Below are 24,938 nucleotides of genomic sequence, written 5' to 3'. Positions count from 1 at the left end.
CTCATGCCCATTATTATAATCAACATCATGCGGTGGGTGACAACGTGGGAATAATGGACGTCTCAGCACACGTGGACCTCAGTCAAATTTAACAGGCGACTGCTAATCTATTTCACCAATCAGCCCAAAAGACTGGATCAGGGCCCGAGCTGGTCATGTTAACGATCATCCCCACGCCCTGTCCACGTGTCCCAGTTTGGCCTGCGCCTTTGCTAGGGAGGCAGAACGGGAGTTTGCCTCACGTCACGATTAACCTGCCGCATTATAGTGCCCCGGTAAATAACGGGAGCCTGGCCCGGGACGCTCGTAGCCGACAACATTTATTACCATTGTTGGCTAGACAACTTCCTCTGCGCTAACGTCAGATTGCTAATGTTATTCACACAAGCACCAGTGATACCGTTCAGCCAACTTCACACAAGTTTGGCTAGCTTAGCAAAAAGAGGCTAACAATAAGCTAGTTAGCTACTGGCCCGGCCTACACGCTGTGTATCTATTGTAACTAGCTTTGAGAATTAACATTGGGATAAAAAAATGTTTTTAAAACACTGACTACGGAATATAAAAGACAACGTTAACTACCATACCAAATAGTATTGATTATCAAGAGACTCATTGAATTATAAATAGAAGCGATAATGTATTGCCAGCTAACCAGATGGCTACATTAGATTGAAAGACGCGATAGTTAACTAGCGTTACTAGTACGACGACAATTCCGTGCCATTAGCGAGAAGTTCATTGTAGAAACGTTCGGGGTAATTTTAAATCCACACAACCTCCCAGATTTGTATTACGAACACATTGCATTACCTAGCCAATTAGCTAATGTTAGCTAGCTAACGTAGCAATTAGCAACCTCATCACAATACTTTATCTAAACAAACATTTTAATTCAGAAGTGATAACCATTTATAAAAATAAAGAAAGTTGCCATCTTTGTTAAATTGTCTCATGTCAATGTAACGTACATTACGACATTGTTAGTTTTCCTAGTGCAGTTAGTTATCAACATTCGGCTAGTTTAGCAGGCTAGGCTAGCAAGACATGACTAGCAACTTCCAACAAGCGCGCAGAAGGCCTCATGCCTCTTTTTCCATTAGCGTTAGATCGGTGGATCCAGAAACGTGAAACATGGGACCCACACCCTCTCGCCGAATGCACCTACACTCGTGAAGCAAACTTAAATTTGACCTTTGCTTTCCACTACCAAAACCTAAAAGGAATCTGTCCAGTCAAAAATAAACTGACATAAAACTACTAAAAGTTGTCAATTTTCCCCCGTGAACAGAAGCACGCTGCATGCACCACTTACCTTCCAAGAAAAAGAAGAATAGGACTGCGCAAGCGCGCCCAATTTAACTGCGGCATACGTAGACGGAGGAACGTTTAAATGGTTTCCTTAAAGCGGTAGTCCAAAGATTTTCTTCTGTGTTCTCCCAACATACCCCTATAATAAAATATACTGCTATGGTCCTAATGTAGTGTTCAGCTAATACTACAACACATTTGGTTCAGTAGTGTGGGGTTAATGAAAATAAAACAGCATGATAACTGTTTGCTGAAGATGTTCCTGACTGGCCTAGTTACAGTTTTGACTTAAATAGGCTTGAACATCTATGGCAAAACTTGAGAATGCTTGATAGCCAATGTTCAACAACTAACTTGACAGAGCTTGAATAATTTTTTAAAGAATATTGTACAATCCAGGTGTGCAAAGCTCTTAGAAACCTACCCAGAAAGGCACAGCTGTAATCACTGCCAAAGGGGATTCTAACATGCATTGACTCAGAGGGTTGAATACTTATCAAATCAAGATATATCTTTTTTATTAAATATACATATATTTTGTTTTACAAATGTTGACATTTTTCATCCACTTTGAAATTACAGAGTATTTTGTGTAGATCATTGTAGATCAGTTGGTAGAGCATGGTGTTTGCAACGCCAGCATGGTGTGTGCAACGCCAGGGTTGTGGGTTTGATTCCCTCGGGGGGCCAGTACAAAAAAAATATAATAATAATATGCATGAAATGAATGTATTCACTACTGTAAGTCGCTCTGGATAAGAGCATCTGCTAAATGACTAAAATGTAGTGACTAAAATCCCACTTTGTAACACAACAACATTTGGAAAAGGTCAAGGGGAATACTTTCTGAAGGCACTGCATGACACTAGATGAAAGGGAATATAGGCTCCAGGGTTGGGGTTAATTCCATGTCAATTCAGAAAGTGAACCAAACTCCAATTAAATTTTTTTAAATACTAATTGAAGAGAATTGGAATTTTAGAGTACTTTCTGAATTGACCACAGCCCTGGTAGGCTCATAATAACTAAATAATTTTATGATAAGAGAGAGAGGAGTACAGACAAGATATTTCACACATAGCTCATGTTTAACTTATTTTATTTAAGAAAAAAACAGCACATTTTTAATGCATGTCATTTGGAAACATGAAGTGTGTGAATAGGTTACATGGAAAAGTCCTAAACAAAATGCCTCCAGTCACATGAATTAATCACCATCAATAATCACATGTATCCATGCTCATCACCCATACACCCTACCTCCCTCTGCAACTCTGTGTCTGTCATGGTGACACAGAGAAGTAACAGCAGAAGACTAAAGTCAGTAGCTAGTGCTCTTTATTGCTAAACACTAAGGAAGCTAGGATCCAGTGTACAGATACCATCCCAACATTGTTCTCTTATAATCAATGTTTAATCCAATTCTACTCACTTATATTTAAAATATACATATTTGTGATGTGCCAAACTCGGAGGCCCAAAGTCTAAAGAAGCTGTAAGTAAGCCTATTGCAGTCTGCCCTGCTTCTCTCTCCCCACACCTCCACATGCAGACAGACAGAAAAGAACACTAGAGAAGTGCTCTCAGACCAGTGGGCCGGTCCTGATCGGTACGGAGAACAGCCTCCTCTGATATGCTACTGCTTGAGTACTGGACCTCTTACAGAATATTGGCTCTAAAATATGAACCCATGTACTATAGTCTCCTTAACAGCTGAGATTTGGTTCTGGGTGTCGAGATTACCTGTACTGTAGAATTTAAATAAGTACTGGTACCTATTTCATTCCACTTCAAGCACTTTGTCACAAAAACACAGATCATGGAGGTGAAGCACCTTGGGTAGTTTACCATACACAGCAGACCACACAGCTAATCCCATGGAGCCAAAGACAGAGCCCTCTATGACTCCAGATCTACGTACAGCAGTATTGACATTGGTTCTAATTCAAGAAAAGAACATGTAAATCACAACTGAGATTAGCTCTCAAACAATGAAATCATATGGAGAGCAGGACATGATCCCATACAGAGCAGGACATGATCCCAATGTTTAGTATGTCACACAGGTGCTTGTTTCTTTGTGTGTGTGTGTGTGTGTCTGTGTGTGTTATGGAGCTGAACATGGGGGACAAAGGGGCAGGGGAAACCATGTGGCCAACAGTGTGAGATAGGGCTGCCGTGTACTTTACATGTCAGACACACACATCCAGACACAGAGTGAGAAGTAAAGCAGTGGAGGACGTCTCTGTAATCATGTCTCTGTACAAGGACAGTTACGCTTCAACAACACAGTTGACTGGAGTACCAGTCTGGGGGGCGGGTTATTGATTCCAGTGATTCAGACGAAGTGAAAACACACACACACACACACACACACACACACACACACACACACACACACACACACACACACACACACACACACACACACACACACACACACACACACACACACACCTAACAGTGGCAGTTTAATTCTGTACTGTTATTGCACACATGTTCAAAGTCTGATACTTATAACAACAAAAACACGATAAAAACATATTGTAGAAACCATTTTCTCTATTCTGTAGAAAGCCTTATAGTATGAACATGATGGTGGTCTTTCTCTAAATGATCCATTAGATATCATAATCAAATGCTTTATCATATTTACCCTACGGTTTCTTGGAAACAACCCCCTTTTCCTCTAACCTATACCCCTGCAGTGTTCAAAGATCTAACAGGACTAGATAGGAGAAAGCAAGATGGCTGCCGACCCAGGTTCAAACACCAGTAGGTCACACTTATATTTAACCAGTCATTTCAGATCTATAATGACTGAAGAGGTAAGGGATTAGTGGATGGAGTAGGCTCATTTCTATTACATACAACCCACATCAGTAGTCTATCATCATTGGTTCAGTAAACACAGACACCCTCCTCAACCTTCTACTACCTTTGTAGGTAGTGTCAGACACAGTATCCTAGAAGACTAAATGTGATTAAACTTAACGGTTGAGATTCATAATGTGGTCATTCCACCTGGCCATCTAAAGCTATTTTGAGTACATTTACACCCCCACCCCCAGTTTAAGGTATTGACTGACTATAACATGGTGGGTCTCATTTTGGAAAGTTAAATCTTTCCAACCACGCATTTGTCATGTCAGACCACACCTGTGTATTGCCTTAGTTTAGAAGTCAAAAGTGATGACGATAAGTGGAATAGGTGTCACTATGCAAATGTAGAGGAGCAGGTAAACTAATGAGAGGGGGGAAGAGATGAGAAGAGGTGGTGTAGGAGGAAGCCTGACAATTAACCAACCCAAGCGTCTGTCTCTCCATCACTTCTCCCTCTCTCGCAGTCCTTAATATGAAGAAGCATGACACATTTTTTAATGAAATTTCTACAGGAGGAAGATGAACTAAACAAACTCAGACTGCTCTCATTCTATCTCCTCCTTTTCTCTGTCCTCTGTTGTTCCGTCTCAGTGTAAGAGTGTCTGATGGGGAAGCCGCTCCGTTTCAGATCATAGAATGTGTATTTACAGATGTGAAACACACAGAATATAAATATGGCAAATAGAAGTCACAGAGAAAGAGGGGAGCACAGGTGAACTAGAACAAGAATGGCAAGAGTATATATATTTTTTGTGACCACTGGTGACAATATTTGTATTTTTTCAAGTGTTCCTGCAGTTAAGAATATACACTCAGCCCCACCGCGTATATACGCACACAGGTCAGGGGTCATGACAACACCCTCAGTCACTGACCCCTGACCCCATGAGGGAGACGACACCAGCACCTCTTGTAACCACCTCCCAAAAACAAAAAACACTGAGGCTACGTCCAAAACGGCACGCTATTCCCTACTCTGGCCAAAAGTATTGCACTGTATAGGGAATACAGGTCATCTTGGACGGTGCCTGAGAGAAACTAAACGCACCACAGAGTGTTGTCTGAGCGTAATCTGGAGAGCTGATGGAGAGCTCCTCTCTAGTTCCTCTGGTGGAGGGAGGTTAGTACTGCAGACGTCTGGCTGGCTGGCGATGAGAGTTGGATGGAAGACGGTTTTTCTCTTCCTCCCGTCTCCACTGAGCCGCAGCCGCTCTGTGTTCACTCATCTGTCTCAGTTCTCTCTTTTCATCCCTCCATCCTGTCCTCTGGTTAGGCATGTACAGTATGGAGGGAGGATGTAAGAAGGGGTTGCCAGGGTTACCAGTTCATCATAGAGCTCCGGTTCAGGGTCATGAAGAAGACTTGGCTGCTGCCCCCGGAACGCACAGAGGCGAAAAACACCTGCACACAGCACAAAGCATCATGGGAAGTGAGGAGAGTAAGCATGTGTGTTGGCTTATAAATTTAGGCTTTGCAGCATGTGTGTGTGCTCTTGTGCTTGTATACATGTACATGTGTTCGTGCTAACACACACCTTGTCGTTCCTCTCCGACAGGAACTTCAGTCGCTGAGCTCGCTTGTGCATGAAAACTCCGTCGAGGTGTCCCGTCTCCACGGAGCGGATCTCAATGGCCTTCTCTCCCCAGCCCATGATCTGGTTGGAGTGGATGTAGGCTGGGGGAGGGACAGGGACACACAGACAGGGGATTGGACAGGAGAGCACTCACTCAAGCCAGTCACAGATCACACCCCTAGGCCACGCCTCCGGGAGGAAATCATTGCAGCAGTTTCTGTATCTGATTCTGAACGAAGGAAAAAACTCAAACACCTGAGCTGTCCACCCGAGGGGGGATGGGAGGGCAGTTTCATACAGACCCAGGGATAACGCTAATAAGAGAGATGCCCAGATTTACGGGGGTATAGTCAAAGTCAACCGTAGAGCGCTACTGGGAGAGAAGGCCATCTGAGGGTCGACTGTGATGACTCTGGTATAGTGGTTTGACGTGGACGGTAACCCTGCCCTGGGTTTACCCCTGGGTGGTTGTACTGTAGCAGAGATTCTGCAGGTGACTGATGACTATGCTGTGAGGATGGTTACAGTAGTAGCAGCATGATGATGATTGGGTGATTTTACCTCCCAGTTCTGTCATCCAGCTCCTTTGTGCTCAGGGAGTGAGCTGGCCAACCGACTGGAGTGTGAGCGTGTGGGTGTGTGTGCCAGTCCGTGTGTGAACGTGTGTGTGTGTACTGGTTTGTATTGGGTGGCTTGGGGCTGAATGTGTTGGGGCCGGGGTGGAGATGCCTTTAAAAGAACGAGACATAAACTCAGGGGTAGAAGCTCCTAGGACTGAGTGCAGTCTCAAAATACAACAACACAAACACAGTGTTTCAGACAAAGACAGAACGAGCCAAAAGACAACAGAACTAGTCAACCAGACAGACATGATAAACTGAGGCTTGGTATTAAGAGTGGAGAGACAGAAGAGAAGCAGAGCTGATCTAAAGGGATCAGAGGGATCTATCAATACCCATTCTAGATCTAGTGGGATTAAAGCAATAAGATCCTTGTTACTGACCCTGAGCTTTGTTAATTAGTTAAAGATGTGATGGGCGTCGTTAATAGACCCGGGTCAAATACATGAGGTGAGCTTGATTTAGCTTGGACCTGACGCCGTTGGAGCTAGTCCATGGCACAGAGGAAACTTAATCAAGCACAACTCATGTACTTGAAAGTATTTGACGAATGTACAGAGCGTACAAAAAATATTAAAGACACCTTACTAATATTGAGTAGCACCCCCCCCCCCTTTCCCACAGAACAGCCTCAATTCGTCGGAATGGACTCTACAAGGTGTTGAAAGAGTTCCACAGGGATGCTGACCCATGTTGACTCCAATGCTTCCCACAGTTGTGTCAAGTTGGCTGGATTTCCTATGGGTGGTCGACCATTCTTGATACACATGGGAAACTGTTGAGTAGGTGCCAAGCACAAACCGGTGCGCTTGGCACCTACTACCATAAGCTATTAAATATTTTGTCTTGCCCATTAACCCTCTGAATGACACACATACACAAATGTCTCAAGGCAAAAAAAAAAAAAAAAATCATTCTTTAACCCGTCTCCTCGCCTTCATCTACACTGATTGAAGTGGATTTAACAAGAGACATCAGTAAGGGATCATAGCTTTCACCTGGATTCACCTGGTCAGTCTGTCATGGAAAGAGCAGGTGTTCCTAATGTTTTGTACACTCAGTAAATAAAGACAATGTTTTTGATATACGTACATAAAGACAAACAGAAAGTGTCTCCATCCTAAAGAGAGGCAGGTAGATGTATCCTAGACCCAGAGAGACAGATAGATAGATCCTAGACCTGGATAGACAGGTTAGATAGATCCTAGACCCAGAGAGACAGATAGATAGATCCTAGACCTGGATAGACAGGTTAGATAGATCCTAGACCCAGAGAGACAGATCCTAGACCTGGATAGACAGGTAGATAGATCCTAGACCCAGAGAGACAGATAGATAGATCCTAGACCTGGATAGACAGGTTAGATAGATCCTAGACCCAGAGAGACAGGTAGATAGATCCTAGACCCAGAGAGACAGATAGATAGATCCTAGACCTGGATAGACAGGTTAGATAGATCCTAGACCCGGATAGACAGATAGATAGATCCTAGACCTGGATAGACAGGTAGATAGATCCTAGACCTAGATAGACAGGTTAGATAGATCCTAGACCCAGAGAGACAGGTTAGATAGATCCTAGACCTGGATAGACAGGTTAGATAGATCCTAGACCTGGATAGACAGGTAGATAGATCCTAGACCCAGAGAGACAGATAGATAGATCCTAGACCTGGATAGACAGGTTAGATAGACCCAGAGAGACAGATAGATAGATCCTAGACCTGGATAGACAGGAAGATACAGTTGAAGTCAGAAGTTTACATACACCTTAGCCAAATAGATTTAAACTCAGTTTTCACAATTCCTGACATTTAATCCGAGTAACAATTCCCTGTCTTAGGTCAATTCCCTGTCTTAGGTCAATTCCCTGTCTTAGGTCAATCACCACTTTATTTTAAGAATGTGAAATATCAGAATAATAGTAGAGAGAAGGATTTTTTTCAGCTTTTTTTTCTTTCATCACATTCCCATTGGGTCAGAAGTTTACATACACTAAAATAGTATTTGGTAGCATTGCATTTAAATGTTTTAACTTGGGTAAACGTTCCAGGTAGCCTTCCACAAGCTTCCCACAAAAAGTTGGGTGAATGTTGGCCCATTCCTCCTGACAGAGCTGATGTAACTGAGTCAGGTTTGTTGGCCTGCTTGCTCGCACACGCTTTTTCAGTTCTGCCCACAAATGTTCTATGGGATTGAGGTCAGGGCTTTGTGATGGCCACTCCAATACCTTGACTTTGTTGTCCTTAAGCCATTTTGCCACAACTTTGGAAGTATGCTTGGGGTCATTGTCAATTTGGAAGACCCATTTGCGACCAAGCTTTAACTTCCTGACTGATGTCTTGAGATGTTGCTTCAATATATCCACATACTTTTCCATCCTCATGATGTCATCAATTTTGTGAATTGCACCAGTCCCTCCTGCAGCAAAGCACCCCCACAACATGATGCTGCCACCCCCGTGCTTCACGGTTGGGATGGTGTTCCTCGGCTTGCAAGCCTCCCCCTGTTTCCTCCAAACATAACAATGGTCATTATGGCCAAACAGTTCTATTTTTGTTTGACCAGACCAGAGGACATTTCTCCAAAAAGTACAATCTTTTGTCCCCATGTGCAGTTGCAAACCGTAGTCCGGCTTTTTTATGGCGGTTTTGGAACAGTGGCTTCTTCCTTGCTGAGCGCCTTTCAGGTTATGTTGATATCGGACTCATTTTACTGTGGATATAGATACTTTTCTACCTGTTTCCTCCAGCATCTTCACAAGGTTCTTTGCTGTTGTTCTGGGATTGATTTACACTTTTCGCACCAAAGTACGTTCATCTCTAGGAGACAGAACGCGTCTCATTCCTGAGCGGTATGACGGCTGCATGGTCCCATGGTGTTTATAATCGCATACTATTGTTTGTACAGATGAACGTGGTACCTTCAGGCGTTTGGAAATTGCTCCCAAGGATGAACCAGACTTGTGGAGGTCAACAATTTTTTTCTGAGGTCTTGGCTGATTTCTTTTGATTTTCCCATGATGTCAAGTAAAGAAGCACTGAGTTTGAAGGTAGGCCTTGAAATACATCCACAAGTACACCTCCAATTGACTCAAATGATGTCAATTAGCCTATCAGAAGCTTCGAAAGCCATTACATTATTTTCTGGAATTTTCTAAGCTGTTTAAAGGCCCAGTCAACTTAGTGTATGTAAACTTCTGATCCACTGGAATTGTGATACAGTGAATTATAAGTGAAATAATCTGTCTGTAAACAATTGATGTAAAAATGACTTGTGTCATGCACAAAGTAGATGTCCTAACCAACTTGCCAAAACTATAGTTTGTTAACAAGAAATATGTGGAGTGGTTGAAAAACGAGTTTTAATGACTCCAACCTAAGTGTATGTAAACTTCCGACTTCAACTGTAGATCCTAGACCTGGATAGACAGGTAGATCCTAGACCTGGATAGACAGGTAGATCCTAGACCTGGATAGACAGGTAGACAGATCCTAGACCTGGATAGACAGGTAGACAGATCCTAGACCTGGATAGACAGGTTAGATAGATCCTAGACCCAGAGAGACAGGTAGACAGATCATAGACCTGGCTAGACAGACAGATCCTAGACCTGGGTAGGCAGGTAGATAGATTAATGTACAGGTAGATATCCATTAGATTTCAGTATCATCTGGTTGTCAATCAAACAACACAAAAATAACATGTATAACATAAAGTAGCAGACAAACAGACACACAAACATTCCTCCCTGTGCTGAGGGTGGGCAGTACTCTAGGGGTAAGGAGTGTGAGAAGTCCAGGTCAAGGGGCATCACTTGTAGGAGCATGCAGAGTGTCTGTAACTGTCAATCTATGGGTTGCAAGTGTGTGTGTTATTATATTGCATTTGGAATGGGAATGCTACATGTAAAACTACTATGAGGTATTTGGTGTGGGTTGGTGTGCAGGGGTTGGAGTGCAGGGGTTGGTGTGCAGGGGTTGGAGTGCAGGGGTTGGTGTGCAGGGGTTGGTGTGCAGGGGTTGGAGTGCAGGGGTTGGTGTGCAGGGGTTGGAGTGCAGGGGTTGGTGTGCAGGGGTTGGTGTGCAGGGGTTGGAGTGCAGGGGTTGGAGTGCAGGGGTTGGAGTGCAGGGGTTGGTGTGCAGGGGTTGGTGTGCAGGGGTTGGTGTGCAGGGGTTGGTGTGCAGGGGTTGGAGACAGGTCTGGCGTTATGGGCGGGCCTTAGGGGGCCTGGCCCACCCTACCGCACCTCCTTGCCCGTCCAAATAACACATTTTAATATTACTAATTTATTTCACAGAGACGCGCACCGACAGAAAGACATGAATCCAGTTAAAGCATCCAAGCGAGTGAAACAGCGCCCCTCTGTCTCAGTATGTGTAGACATGTATCTGATGCTGTCTGGACAGTGAAACAGCGCCCCTCTGTCTCAGTATGTGTAGACCATGTATCTGATGCTGTCTGGACAGTGAAACAGCACCCCTCTGTCTCAGTATGTGTAGACATGTATCTGATGCTGTCTGGACAGTGAAACAGCACTCCTCTGTCTCAGTATGTGTAGACATGTATCTGATGCTGTCTGGACAGTGAAACAGCGCCCCTCTGTCTCAGTATGTGTAGACCATGTATCTGATGCTGTCTGGACAGTGAAACAGCGCCCCTCTGTCTCAGTATGTGTAGACCAGGTATCTGATGCTGTCTGGACAGTGAAACAGCACCCCTCTGTCTCAGTATGTGTAGACATGTATCTGATGCTGTCTGGACAGTGAAACACCACTCCTCTGTCTCAGTATGTGTAGACCATGTATCTGATGCTGTCTGGACAGTGAAACAGCACCTCTCTGTCTCAGTATGTGTAGACATGTATCTGATGCTGTCTGGACAGTGAAACAGCGCCCCTCTGTCTCAGTATGTGTAGACCATGTATCTGATGCTGTCTGGACAGTGAAACAGCGCCCCTCTGTCTCAGTATGTGTAGACCATGTATCTGATGCTGTCTGGACAGTGAAACAGCGCCCCTCTGTCTCAGTATGTGTAGACCATGTATCTAATGCTGTCTGGACCAAAAGAGTGTGGCATGTCATAATATTTCTGTCCAGACAGCATCAGATACTTGGGCAACATATAGAGGAGTGCTGTTTCGCTCGCTCTGATGCTTTCTCCGGTGATATAGTTTCAGCAGAGAGGAAGAGGCCAAGCGAGAGGGTTTACTCTCACCAAAATCTGTCCAGAATAAGCACAATGCGTTTCTATGGGCATAATATGCAGCCTTAAGCTTGTCGCCTTCCTTCGCACCTTTGGGACAAAGACTCCCATTGTTAGGGCGGAGACATGAGCACCTCATCATTGTATACATATCTCTGGTTTCAGCCTCTTGCAAATTGGGGAGGAACGTTGGCAGGTGCACAGTGCACTGTTAGGATGCTGGATTCCCCTAAAGTAAATTGATGTTTCGCTAAAATTATAGGCTATAATTATTCCAGTCTAAATAAAATAATTCAAAATACTTCACCAGAGAGCATGACTTAGCCACAGAGGATCATTAGCTTCTTAAAAAAATAACAAGTTGTGGATTGTTTCAAATCACGTGTGTGTTGACCTAGGCCTATTTGGGAAGCCTGCAATTTGGCTAATGCCTCTGGCAATAGGTCTAGCTGATTGAGTTGCGGCTGTCAGTGAAAAGCATCTAGATTCTAGATGTGTCTTGAGTATAATATTTACATGTTGCAACAAGGGGAGGGGTGTGGCAACGATATGGCACGTCTCTCTCCAGAATGCATGCACTCAGCTCTCCAGAATGCGCTCAGCTGTCTCCCACCAATTCTTGTGGATTCATAGTTTTATTGTATGAATTGTTTGCCCTTTGCTAATTTTTTTGTTATATTTTTTTTCTTCCACTTTTTACCCCTCAGTGTGCATGCGCCCGGCCCGCCACAGGACAAGGACATCCCGGCCGGCCAAACCCTCCCCTAAACCGGACGACGCTGGGCCAATTGTGCATCACCTCATGGGTCTCCCAGTCAAGGCCGGCTGCGACACAACACGGAATCAAACCTGGATATGTACTGACGCCTCAAGCACTGAAGTGCCTTAGACCGCTGTGCCACTCGGGAGGCAGATTGTATTATTTTTTGGAGTAATTCTCCATAACACATCACCAGCAGGTCTAGTAGACGTACCGTTAATCCCCTGTCATTTGGTTGCATGAATTTCTGTTCATGTATTAATTACAGTGATTTACCATACTTATTATCAGACTGGAAACGTTGTTTGCGGAGTTCACAACCTGCTACACTTGTGAGAAACAAGTTTTGGTTTATTTATTAACAATTACGAGATTTGTCAATTGTTTCATTGTCTTTTGTTTGGAGTGCTCCATGTGAGCAATGAGCATGTGTCTGGTTTCTATTTCCTGATAAAGTTGAGGGAGTGCACGCGCCTGAGCACACACAGAGGTAGGCCTACCTGGCCTGCTGCGTGCAAAAGTAGTTAAGTACCCATTTGGCAATGTCTGATTTTTGATTGTTATAACTGACCACATCCACCAATAATAAACTGAGCCTCTCAGTCATTTTTTCTTCACCTCACACAGTAAGTCAACAAAGTCTGTTTTTGTGAATGACAGTTCCTCAGTATTTGAAAAATCTTTCCAACACTCCCAGCCTCGATAATCATGCCTCGGTGTAAAATAACAGAATATCTTGATCTGATTATTCCATATTATCCATAGGCTCCCGAGTGGCCCAGCGGTCTAAGGCACTGCAACTCAGTGCAAGAGGCGTCACTACAGTTCTTGGTTCGATTCCAGGCTGTATCACATCCGGCCGTGATTGGGAGTCCCATAGGGCGGCACACAATTGGCCCAGCGTCGTCCGGGTTTGGCCGGAGTAGGCCGTCATTGTAAATAAGAATTTGTTCTTAACTGACTTGCCTAGTTAAATAAAGGTTAAATAATTACAAAAATATATATATAATAATATATCTAGTGGAAATGTCATAAAAAAACAGCTGTCTGTCCTGAGCTCACTGGCACAGGAAACTCTGAAGACCTGGAATAGGTTAGTTGATATAATGTTGCAAGTTCCCTAGAGACAGCTTCCCTGGACCCAGTGATGATTTGATACAATGTTGCACTACACCAGCAATAGCTCAAGTCAAGACAGATAAAAAGGGAGGCAGAGAGGTGGAGTAGAGAGATGAATGTGAAATATTTTCGAAAATGTTTAATTGTCGACTTTAGGCCAATGTATTTTACTTAGTTGACGATTAAGTGATAGGCTTACTGCATTGGCCTGAAGGCTCTCTGAGTTCTATGCTCTCACTTCTTTAGCCGCCAATGGATCACAGTGTATTAATGTGTCCATATGGCAGAGGCTGATGCTCTCGCTTTAGTTGAATTTGAACTTTTAGATTTTTATTGTTTTACTTCAGATTCATGATTAACCATGTAACACTGATTTTGATAAACAAAAACGTTATTAGTGAAATGAAACTGTTACACGAAAATGCGCATATAAAAATAATCATAACTGGCATGCAGATCGGTAGAGATGGTAGGATAAACTGTAGCTTCCCCAACCTTGAAACTCACAAACTGCCTATAGTCTTCACTATAACACTCCTAAAAAAAATGGGGAATAGAAAAGCGCATGCACATATAGGAGGTCCAGTGAAAAAATGTGCCCGCCTTTAGAAACTGATTCATTCTGGAGCTGGCCCTGGTTGGGGAGCAGGGGCTGGAGCTGGGGAGGAGGGGCTGGAGCTGGGGAGGAGGGGCTGGAGCTGGGGAGGAGGGGCTGGAGCTGGGGAGGAGGGGCTGGAGTTGGGGAGCAGGGGCTGGAGTTGGGGAGCAGGGGCTGGAGTTGGGGAGCAGGGGCTGGAGCTGGGGAGGAGGGGCTGGAGCTGGGGAGGAGGGGCTGGAGCTGGGGAGGAGGGGCTGGAGCTGGGGAGCAGGGGCTGGAGGAGGAGGGGCTGGAGCTGGGGAGCAGGGGCTGGAGTTGAGTCTGGGGTTGGAAGCTGAAAAGACTAGGAGTCCTAGCCTTACTAGTGGATCAGAGGGGGATAGAGAGGGAGTATAGAGGGGTAGTGCATGGTTGTGTGGAATAGTGAGGGAGAGGGGTAGCCAAGGTTAGAGAGGGACTAGTGAGAGGTATTGAGGGGTGTAAGAGGCATAGAAGTGTTTGTGAGGGTGGCAGTGAGAGTTGTGTATATAGTGTGTGTGTGACCTACCAACAGATGTAGGCATCTCTCCCCACTGCAGCACCACGTCTTTAGTGATGCGTCCGTAGGTGTTGACGTAGACGCCCTCGTCCTCGTAACACAGCAGCATCTCCATCCCGTCGGTCCGCGGCAGCACCACGATGGCATGGGGCGTCACCTGACTCTGAATCTGCCGGGGGCGATAGATACCACACAGTGGAGGGGTGGGGGGCTGGTGTCAGCCTGGCGGGCACAGAGCACGACCCCCGCAACTCCTCTATCTCCAAATCTTTATTTCTCGCCCTTCTTTCCCTCCCTCCTTGTCTTGTGGCCAGCTCCCCACCCCCCTGTGCGATGAGAAACTGCTGCAACAATGGAATCTCCCGCTCCATCAGTCACACAATCACCATGGTAACACACAATGTAAACAAAACAGCCTTGTCATGGTTTCAACAACATAAATGGTAACTGTCATGGTATTTGAGTCCTGAAACCAGAACCGCCACACGGTAGGTACGGTTACCTTTTAAAAGGTAGTAGTTCAGAGGGAAACCAACTTCTCACCAGCAGAGTGCAGAAATCAGATGTTACCTGGTTCAGTAGTCCTTCTCTGACCACGCACGCACACACATACACAAGCATGCACACGCAGCCTTACGTGGGAGGGGATGTAGATGTCATACGGGTTGCCAGAGTCGACATCGATTACATGAAACCCAACGCTGGAGCCATAGATGACCTTTAACCTCTGACCTTCCTCCACTGTCAGGTCAACCAGCTGGGGGCGGTGCTGTAGGTCGGTGAACGACTGACAGACAGAGAGAGAGACCGTGGAGAATAGAGAGAAAGATAGACATTATTGAGAGAGATATTGTGGAGAACATTCAGCTACAAAATGGCTGCTGTGGCATCACCCAGGTGAGAGTAGGTGGGAGCAACACACTGGTAGGGGAGGAAATAAGATAATATGTGTGTGTGTTACCTTGAAGGCCATGAACTTGTGGTAGGGTTTGGGTGCCCAGGCGTAGATCTCCACTGAGTTCTTCAGAGCGATCACCAGAAACTTGATCCTCTCATACTTCACTGGAAACACACACACACACACACACACACACACACACACACACACACACACACACACACACACACACACACACACACACACACACACACACACACACACACACACACACACACACACACACACACACACAGGAGAGTCAATCACTTGTGTTAGTGCCCCGTGATAATGCCTTGGCTTTAGCTTAATGGGCTAATGCAACACACAGACACCCAGGCTTAAACGTCATGCCCCCAGTCCAAACACACGTACCGACTTTGTAGTGCACACAGCCCTCCAGCTCTCCTACAGTGACCCAGCCCTGCTTCTTCTCCACCTCAGGGTCGTTGTGTAATATCCTGTTCCTCAGCCAGGATAGGTAGTACACACGCAACTTATTCTTCTTCCCTGGAGGAGGGAGAGAGGGGAGAGGAGAGAGAGGGGAAAGGAGAAGCGAGAGAGAGGGGAAAGGAGAAGGGAGAGAGAGGTGAATGGAGAAGGAGAGAGAGAGGGGAGGGGAGAGGAGAAAGAGGGGAAAGGAGAAGGGAGAGAGAGAGGAGAAGAGAGAGGAGAAAGAGGGGAAAGGAGAAGGGAGAGAGAGAGGAGAAGGGAGAGAGAGAGGGGAGAGAGAGGGGAATGGAGAAGGGAGAGAGGGGAGGGGAGAGGAGAAGGGAGAGAGGGGAGGGGAGAGAGGGGAGGGGAGAGGAGAGGAGAAGGGAGAGAGGGGAGAAGGGAGAGAGAGGGGAAAGGAGAAGGGGAGAGAGGGGAGGGGAGAGGAGAAGGGAGAGAGGGGAGGGGAGAGAGGGGAGGGGAGAGGAGAAGGGAGAGAGGGGAGAAGGGAGAGAGAGGGGAATGGAGAAAGGAGAGAGAGGAGGGGAGAGGAGAAGGGAGAGAGGGGAGGGGAGAGGAGAAGGGAGAGAGGGGAGGGGAGAGGAGAAGGGAGAGAGGGGAGGGGAGAGGAGAAGGGAGAGAGGGGAGAAGGGAGAGAGAGGGGAATGGAGAAGGGAGAGAGGGGAGGAGAGAGGAGAGGGGAGAGGAGAAGGGAGAGAGGGGAGAAGGGAGAGAGAGGGGAATGGAGAAGGGAGAGAGGGGAGGAGAGAGGAGAGGGGAGAGGAGAAGGGAGAGAGGGGAGAAGGGAGAGAGGGGAGAAGGGAGAGAGAGAGGGGAATGGAGAAGGGAGAGAGAGGAGGGGAGAGGTGAAGGGAGAGAGAGGAGGGGAGAGGTGAAGGGAGAGAGGGGAGAAGGGAGAGAGAGGGGAATGGAGAAGGGAGAGAGGGGAGGAGAGAGGAGATGGGAGAGGAGAAGGGAGAGAGGGGAGACGGGAGAGAGGGGAGGAGAGAGGAGAGGGGAGAGGAGAAGGGAGAGAGGGGAGACGGGAGACAGGGGAGAAGGGAGAGAGAGGGGAAAGGAGAAGGGAGAGAGGGGAGACGGGAGACAGGGGAGAAGGGAGAGAGAGAGGGGAGAGGAAAGGGAGAGAGGGGAGAGGAAAGGGAGGGAAAGGTCTTAAGCCTGTTGACTATTTGAGAGTGATCGTAGAATCTGAACAAAGCAATGCTACAGGCCTTCAGCCACTAGCGGTTCGGGGGGGGGGGGGGGGGGGGCAGTGCCCCTGTGACAACAATTTTGGATCCCATTGTGTCCCCCCTAAATGTGGAGTATGAAATAATTTTTACATAACAAATTTTTGCTATCGTTCTTTTTTTACATCCGTTATTAATGTAACTGGCCCCTCTAACAGTACAACTGGCCCCAGCTTGGCCCCCCCAGTTGAAATGGTCTAGAATCGCCACTGCCTCCAGCTCTTTAGGAAACACAAGTCTGCCTTTTGGGGCCAGACAGTTAAAACCAGTCAAAAACAGAAACACACCATAAATCTTCCTCGATGGGGCCACAGAACCCTTTGTTAAAGTCTAACTGTGTTCAAGTAGCTGTCTTGCTGCTATCAGTCCTACCAGATATGGTGACCAGGACGTTGAGGCCCTCCAGAACGTCCATCTGCTGGAAGCGTCGGCGGTTGATCAGGTTATACACCTTCCCCTGACCACTACGGTCCAGCAACATCAGGCCGTTCTCTGTCCCCACCAGCAGGTTCACACCTAGACACACACACATATTAAATACTTTATTTCAATCCACAAATCACATTACAGTCAACAACGATTCAAAGATTTCATAGGTCATGGATATGTGGACACTTCTAGATACAAAAGTCATGGATATATGGACACTTCTAGATACAAAAGTCATGGATATATGGACACTTCTAGATACAAAAGTCATGGATATATGGACACTTCTAGATACAAAAGTCATGGATATATGGACACTTCTAGATACAAAAGTCATGGATATATGGACACAGAAAGCACCTACACACACACACACGTGTGCATACATATATAATGTATATTTGTAGTGTCTTACCCCAGAGAGCAGCACACAGTATCTCAGAGTTGAAGCGCTTCTTGTATTTGCGTATTTCAGGCGTGTCACTATGAGGTCGTATGTTGGTCGGGTTCACATTGACCACACTGATCTTTCTGGCCTCGTTCAGTCTGGCCTGCTCCTGCTCCTGAAGCAGCAGCTCATTTGCAAAGAGAGCTGCAACCACAGGATAACATTATACTAATGTTCACACAACCTTTCAAACTTACAACAGGACACCCTGCACAGTATGTTCACACAACATTACAACTTTAGAGCAACATCCATGCAACCTCCTCCTTCCTAAGCAATTTACTGGCAACAAGAGCTAGAGCAAAGATGACAGAAGATTGACAAGATAACTGACTCACCAGAGGCAGAGTTTTCATCATCATCATCGGTGGGGGAGGTTCCGTAGACTCGTGGATCAACGAATGGCGTGAAGGAGGAGGACTTGGAGCCACTCCCACTGCCCATGCCGTACTGCAAATCAGAGAGAGGGGGTGAGATCGGGACCTCAGAGTATTATAGGTGGGTTCAGAGTTTTCTCTGACCATCTAAACAAGAAAAACTCCAGACCCCGATTTCTGTCCTGAGGTAACAGGTTGCCCGGTGGTGAGAGTTTTCAGCATACACTTACGGGTTGCCAGAGCGGAAAGTGTGTTGAGCAACATTAGGCTTGGTTTGCCATGCAAACACACAGCATGCAGAGGAGAGAGAGCAGAGAATGTGACCAGCAAAAAAGGAAGATAATGTATGGAAGAAATGGTTATGGACTGGGTTAAACTAGGTTAGAGTGGGTTTAATTGCGAGCCAGACAGACTCAGCATCTAGGTCCAAGTCAGACTTGACAGAGGGTGAGTTTTTTTGTTTGTTTTAGTACAGGATGCAGAGAGAGCACAAGGGCACAGAGCCACAGGGCTAGGTAGCCAGCAAATCTGACCCTATTGCTTACAACTACATTAAGGTTGGACAGGCTTCCTGTGTAGATTGAGACACCACAGAGCTGGTGCGAGATATGGCTCGGACCGTGCCTCAATTCAGGGACGAGAAATGCGTTGTATTCCGAATTGTCCCATTATCCCAAATATTACGCCGAGAAGATTGAACAACTGCTACTGTAACTAGCACCCGTTGTCTCTCTCTCCTCCGTGCTGCAGCGACCACCACAGAACATCAAAGTGTTTATCGCGCTGTCCGTGTTCGCACCGGACTAGTATAATCAGAGAATCTTGGAGTTCGCCAAAAAACAATAGGTTATTCTGGTTGGAAATGTTACTCTCCTGCCATGTAAAAATTACTGCCACGGCAGACTAGGACGGGATGTGGTGTTTTGTGCTCGTGCACATAATTACATAACCCGACCCCCCAGTAAAACTAATTCCGTCTGAACATGGCTCAATAGAGCCTGACCTATAGCCAGGGCCGGTCTTTGCCGTTCTGCCGACATAGGCGAGACCAAAAGATGCCACCCCCTGCAAAACTAGACTCGTCCCAGTAAGCAAAATGAAGTTGAAAAGACTAAAATAAGTATTTCCCAGACTTTGAACTTAGGTTCAATTTAGGTTCTGAATGAAAGATGAAAAGGTGTTTTCTGTATGTTTAAAATATATATTTTCCAGGATGCTGAAAAGGTATCTTTTCTGGACGTTGAAATCAGTTTCATTATTGGTTCTGAATGAAAGTTGAAAATCCTTAGAGTTGGGCCAGACCGGACCAAAAACCAATGTCTGTGGATGTGGAAATCAAGGCCGGTCCGGAACTGCGCCAAAAAAAGACGTCCAAAAAGGCAACAGAGTTGGTCTGTGCTTATGGAGGTGTAGCCTACAGTCTTGCCTGAAATTCAATTTTATGAATGCCCGTCTGTGGTAAGCCTACTGTTGGTAAAACACCAAAAAACGACGTCCGGACAGGACAAAAAAAAAGACATCCAAAAGACGTCTGCTCGTGCTTACTAGAGTGTAGCCTACCATGTCGGCCCTCAATGGAATTTTATGAATGCCCATCAATGTGGCAGGCCCACCGTTTGTAAAACAGGCCATAGCATTGGCTTTATTAGTCCTGATTTCTGTAACTAATCAATCAATGGCTATTTAAGCTCTGAATATCAGCAATCAAACTTTATCAGGAGTTATTGCCTATTTCCAATATGTTTACACAGCGGGAAATGCAGAAGTATTTTCTTTTTCACTATGATCAGCTTGTCAAAAAATTGACGGATACAAACTTGAAACCACCTTGCTATTATGCACATAGCAACACGTTCTAGGAAAAGGCGCTAAACATGTGTATATGACAAATACAATTTGATACTCTTTCTTCCATATCCTGTATCTGCTACATGATTTACGTTAGATCATTTTTTTTACTGAACGTTGGTGCAGCGCTGCAGAGATGTGTCTCTCCAACAGCACCTTGGAGAGGCACGCTGGGAATGGACAAGCAAAATATTTTTGAGTCCCTGCCCTTGACAAAGTGGCCAATGCTTATCAAAGATCGGCATCAGCCCTCACCAAAAGAGCCCATATGTCACTGGTTGAGAGAAATTGTCATTGTTTTTGGGCAGAATTATGTGAGGTTTTGTGTTGTTGTTGGATGTGTTGTTGAAGGATGTGTTGTTGTTGGATGTGTTGTTGCTGCCTAATGAGCGGGCAGGCCGTGCCTATAACATATCCCAATCACATCAATTAATTGGTTATAACAAACTCTGAACAACGTAACACATACGAACTCAAAATGGATGCAGAGGACGTGACAAATAAACTCGAAACGGGGGAATATTTCCCAGGTTGCTCAGGAGGTAAAGGGGAAGTCCGATGTGTGGAATAAATGTGACTAGTTGTGGAATATACTGGAGATCAAGAAAAAGAAGACAAGGAGCAAGCGCTGCGTGCATATTATGTGTGACTAACAGGTGTTGTATAGATCACAATGTCATTTTTCTGACTATTTGGAACAATGTAAAAAAACACTAAATAAAGTATAAGCGTACCAGAGAGTCTGTTAAAAGTTTTGTTTTTGTTTTGTTAAGTCTTTATTACAGCAAAGACTAAACAGTAGCATTCATTCGTGAATGCAATTTCCGAAATGGACCGGTTTATTTATTGTTTAAGCTAATTATTCAAGGAGATCAAGAAAAATATGCGTTATTATTATTATAAATATAATTTTTCTAACAATTTGAAAGTGTAAACACAAAATAAATTAGAAATAATACCAGAGAGGCTGTTCTACCAAAGAAAGAAAAAAAGTAAAGCCTTTACTACAGCGAAAATTAAAATCAGATGAATTTGTGAAATTGCTGTGTGAAGCTTGGTGCTCACGGAATCAATAGGCTATTAAACACACACTCAAACAGACAACAGAAGCAGGATCTGTCTTACTTCTGTAGATACAGTGAGGGGAAAAAAGTATTTGATCCCCTGCTGATTTTGTACATTTGCCCACTGACAAAGAAATGATCAGTCTATAATTTTAATGGCAGGTTTATTTGAACAGTGAGAGACAGAATAACAACAAAAAAAATCCAGAAAAACGCATGTCAAAAATGTTATAAATTGATTTGCATTTTAATGAGGGAAATAAGTATTTGATCCCCTCTCAATCAGAAAGATTTCTGGCTCCCAGGTGTATTTTATACAGGTAACGAGCTGAGATTAGGAGCACACTCTTAAAGGGAGTGCTCCTAATCTCAGCTTGTTACCTGTATAAAAGACACCTGTCCACAGAAGCAATCAATCATTCAGATTCCAAACTCTCCACCATGGCCAAGACCAAAGAGCTCTCCAAGGATGTCAGGGACAAGATTGTAGACCTACACAAGGCTGGAATGGGCTACAAGACCATCGCCAAGCAGCTTGGTGAGAAGGTGACAACAGTTGGTGCGATTATTCGCAAATGGAAGAAACACAAAAGAACTGTCAATCTCCCTCGGCCTGGGGCTCCATGCAAGATCTCACCTCGTGGAGTTGCAATGATCATGAGAATGGTGAGGACTACACGGGAGGGTCAGCCCAGAACTACACGGGAGGGTCTTGTCAATGATCTCAAGGCAGCTGGGAACATAGTCACCAAGAAAACTATTGGTAACACACTACGCCGTGAAGGACTGAAATCCTGCAGAGCCCGCAAGGTTCCCCTGCTCAAGAAAGCACATATACATGCCCGTCTAAAATTTGCCAATGAACATCTGAATGATTCAGAGGACAACTGGGTGAAAGTGTTGTGTCAGCTGAGACCAAAATGGAGCTCTTTGGCATCAACTCAACTTGCCGTGTTTGGAGGAGGAGGAATGCTGCATATGACCCCAAGAACACCATCCCCACCGTCAAACATGGAGGTGGAAACATTATGCTTTGGGGGGTGTTTTTCTGCTAAGGGGACAGGACAACTTCACCGCATAAAAGGGACAATGGACGGGGCCATGTACCGTCAAATCTTGGGTGAGAACCTCCTTCCCTCAGCCAGGGCATTGAAAATGGGTCGTGGATGGGTATTCCAGCACGACAATGACCCAAAACACACGGCCAAGGCAACAAAGGAGTGGCTCAAGAAGAAGCACATTAAGGTCTTGGAGTGGCCTAGCCAGTCTCCAGACCTTAATCCCATAGAAAATCTGTGGAGGGAGCTGAAGGCTCGAGTTGCCAAACTTTAGCCTCGAAACTTTAATGACTTGGAGAAGATCTGCAAAGAGGAGTGGGACAAAATCCCTCCTGAGATGTGTGCAAACCTGGTGGCCAACTACAAGAAATGTCTGACCTCTGTGATTGCCAACAAGGGTTTTGCCACCAAGTACTAAGTCACGTTTTGCAGAGGGGTCAAATACTTATTTCCCTCATTAAAATGCAAATCAATTTATAACATTTTTGACATTTACGTTTCAGAGCCATATCTCGCACTGGCTCCATGGTGTCTTAATCTACACAGGAAGCCTGTCCGACCTTAATGCAGCTGTAAGCAAGAGGGTCGGATCTGCTGGCTAGGGAGTAGGGAGGTTGTGTGTACAGGGCTAGCATGTAGGGGGTTTGTGTGTAGAGGGCTAGCAAGTAAGGGTGTAGGGTGCAAGGGCGTAAGCAGTTAGGGTGTAGGGGTCTAGTGAACCTACTTTGGGGTGGCTGCGCCCAGAGCCATCACCAGGGGAGACCATGGGGGAGGGGCTTTGCTGCACCAGATCGGGCAGATTGGCGTTTCCGGGGAAACCGTTGCTGTCGGCGAGAGCGGAGTTCCGCCTCCTGTCCCCATAGGTCTGGAACAGAGAGAGAGTGTGGGCCACTCTACACACTGATCTAAGTTCAGATTAATGTATTTCCTTGTGATGGGTAGGATTTGGGAAAGGTAAGATGATTCTAGATTTGTGGTTAAGGTAAGGTTAAGGTTGGAATCTAATGGTTAAGGTTAGGTTTAGGGTTTGGAGGTTCATCTGGATCTGTGGTTAAGGGGTACGTTCTGCCGCTGATGTGGAAGGTGGGTAAACCCAAAGGATTGAAGAAGCTGAGCGACGGCTGGTGACAATGCAGAGACTCATTCTACACAGACAGACACAGACACACGCAGAGCCGAGTGCATGCCAGGATGCTGAGTTGTGTATTAAGCAAGCCGAGCGGAGCCCAGGGGTCAGGGGTTAAAAGTGAAAGGTGACTGACCTCTCTCATCATCAGGGTGCTGTCTTGGGAACTGTTGCCGTAGGAATCATTATGTCCTCCCATCACACCGTACACCTCACCACTACTCTGCCCCGCGGCCGGCCTGACACAATACACACATACACACGTTTAAAATACTAAAAGATGCCCTATGCAGACATCGCTCTGCCATTCCTGGTTGCTAAAATTCTAATAGTAATTTAAGTGTATGTGGCAAAACAAGCAAGTATAGTGTAGAGAATCATTGTCCCATTTAAACCACTGAAATATGGTTTCCAGAACCAACAATATTGTATTTTCAACTGTTTGAAACTGGTGTACAAAACCCAAAGTAAAAGAAGCAAATAGTGCACATACTGTAGAACAGATCTACCGCTTTTTAGACTTGCTTTCAATGGAATTACAGATCTATAACTCACATTTCTATGTGGATTTGGTCGGGTTGCCAAAAAGTTACATATTACAGATTTAAAATACATAGCTACAATAAAATAAATGCATAGCTAAAATGCAGATACACACTCACCCTTTCTAACACACACACACACACACACACACACGCACACACACACACACACACTCACATGATGCGTGGGATGTCGCTGACAGACACTGAGCCGTCGTTACTTCCTCCCTCTCCCTCCTCGTCACTCTGTGACTCGTCACTGGATGAGGAGTAGTCCGTCACCTTGACGGGCGGGCGATTAGGCTCCTCCCCCTGACGCAGCTCCCTCAGCTCCTTGGCAAGAGCCGTCAGGTCCTGTAGGTGAGGAGGTCAAAGGTCAGTAGAGGATATTATAAAAGGTCAGCACTCACGTCATGGGTGCAGTAACAGTTGCTTTGATTTATGGGGAACATTTTATTGGCACAACATTTTAAACATACATTTTTCAGCAGCTAACTCCTTCCTCAGAGTGTGAGGAACAATGAGGATTCAGTCAGGACGCAGTCAGGAAAGGTCACTAACAGAAGGGTTAGGGTTCTGGGAACTCAACCCTTATGGTCAGTGGTTATATCTGTTTAAGGGGAAACACAGCTCCAACGCTCCCCAGTCTGCCTCTGTCACACGGCACAGGTAGAGCAAAACAGGTGAGCTAGAGGAGAGAGAGGCGTGCACAGGGCCGGATTAATGTAGGGGCCCAGGCCCATGGGGGCCCAAGAGGGAAATTACGTTATTGTTTTTATTATTATAATTTTATCCAACCAAATAAGTCCGCTCTCAATGT

General features: G+C 45.5%; 1 protein-coding gene across 13 annotated transcripts in view; it reads right to left on the bottom strand.

The window, feature by feature from the left end:
- Positions 1–2,393: 2,393 nt before the first annotated feature.
- LOC115151882 (TRAF2 and NCK-interacting protein kinase) overlaps positions 2,394–24,938 on the bottom strand; it is a 60,553-nt gene continuing 38,008 nt past the window's right edge. For 11 of the 13 annotated variants that reach the window (XM_029696204.1, XM_029696220.1, XM_029696254.1 and 8 more), the window contains 12 exons: positions 24,297–24,472; positions 23,713–23,815; positions 23,175–23,315; positions 18,442–18,553; positions 18,071–18,247; positions 17,599–17,742; positions 15,920–16,054; positions 15,569–15,669; positions 15,245–15,394; positions 14,617–14,776; positions 5,729–5,868; positions 2,394–5,595 (listed from right to left, as the gene is read on the bottom strand). In XM_029696204.1, coding sequence (XP_029552064.1) covers positions 5,512–5,595; positions 5,729–5,868; positions 14,617–14,776; positions 15,245–15,394; positions 15,569–15,669; positions 15,920–16,054; positions 17,599–17,742; positions 18,071–18,247; positions 18,442–18,553; positions 23,175–23,315; positions 23,713–23,815; positions 24,297–24,472 — 1,623 coding nt within the window. In that variant the 3' untranslated portion in view covers positions 2,394–5,511. The remainder of the gene's footprint in view (positions 5,596–5,728; positions 5,869–14,616; positions 14,777–15,244; positions 15,395–15,568; positions 15,670–15,919; positions 16,055–17,598; positions 17,743–18,070; positions 18,248–18,441; positions 18,554–23,174; positions 23,316–23,712; positions 23,816–24,296; positions 24,473–24,938) is intronic. The other 2 variants (XM_029696263.1, XM_029696245.1) reach the window with 2 other exon arrangements.

The sequence above is a fragment of the Salmo trutta genome, chromosome 2, assembly GCF_901001165.1.
Source record: "Salmo trutta chromosome 2, fSalTru1.1, whole genome shotgun sequence".
NCBI lineage: Eukaryota > Metazoa > Chordata > Actinopteri > Salmoniformes > Salmonidae > Salmo > Salmo trutta.
The sequence above is the reverse complement of the archived record's forward strand: the minus strand, read 5'-3'. Positions and strand labels throughout refer to the sequence as shown.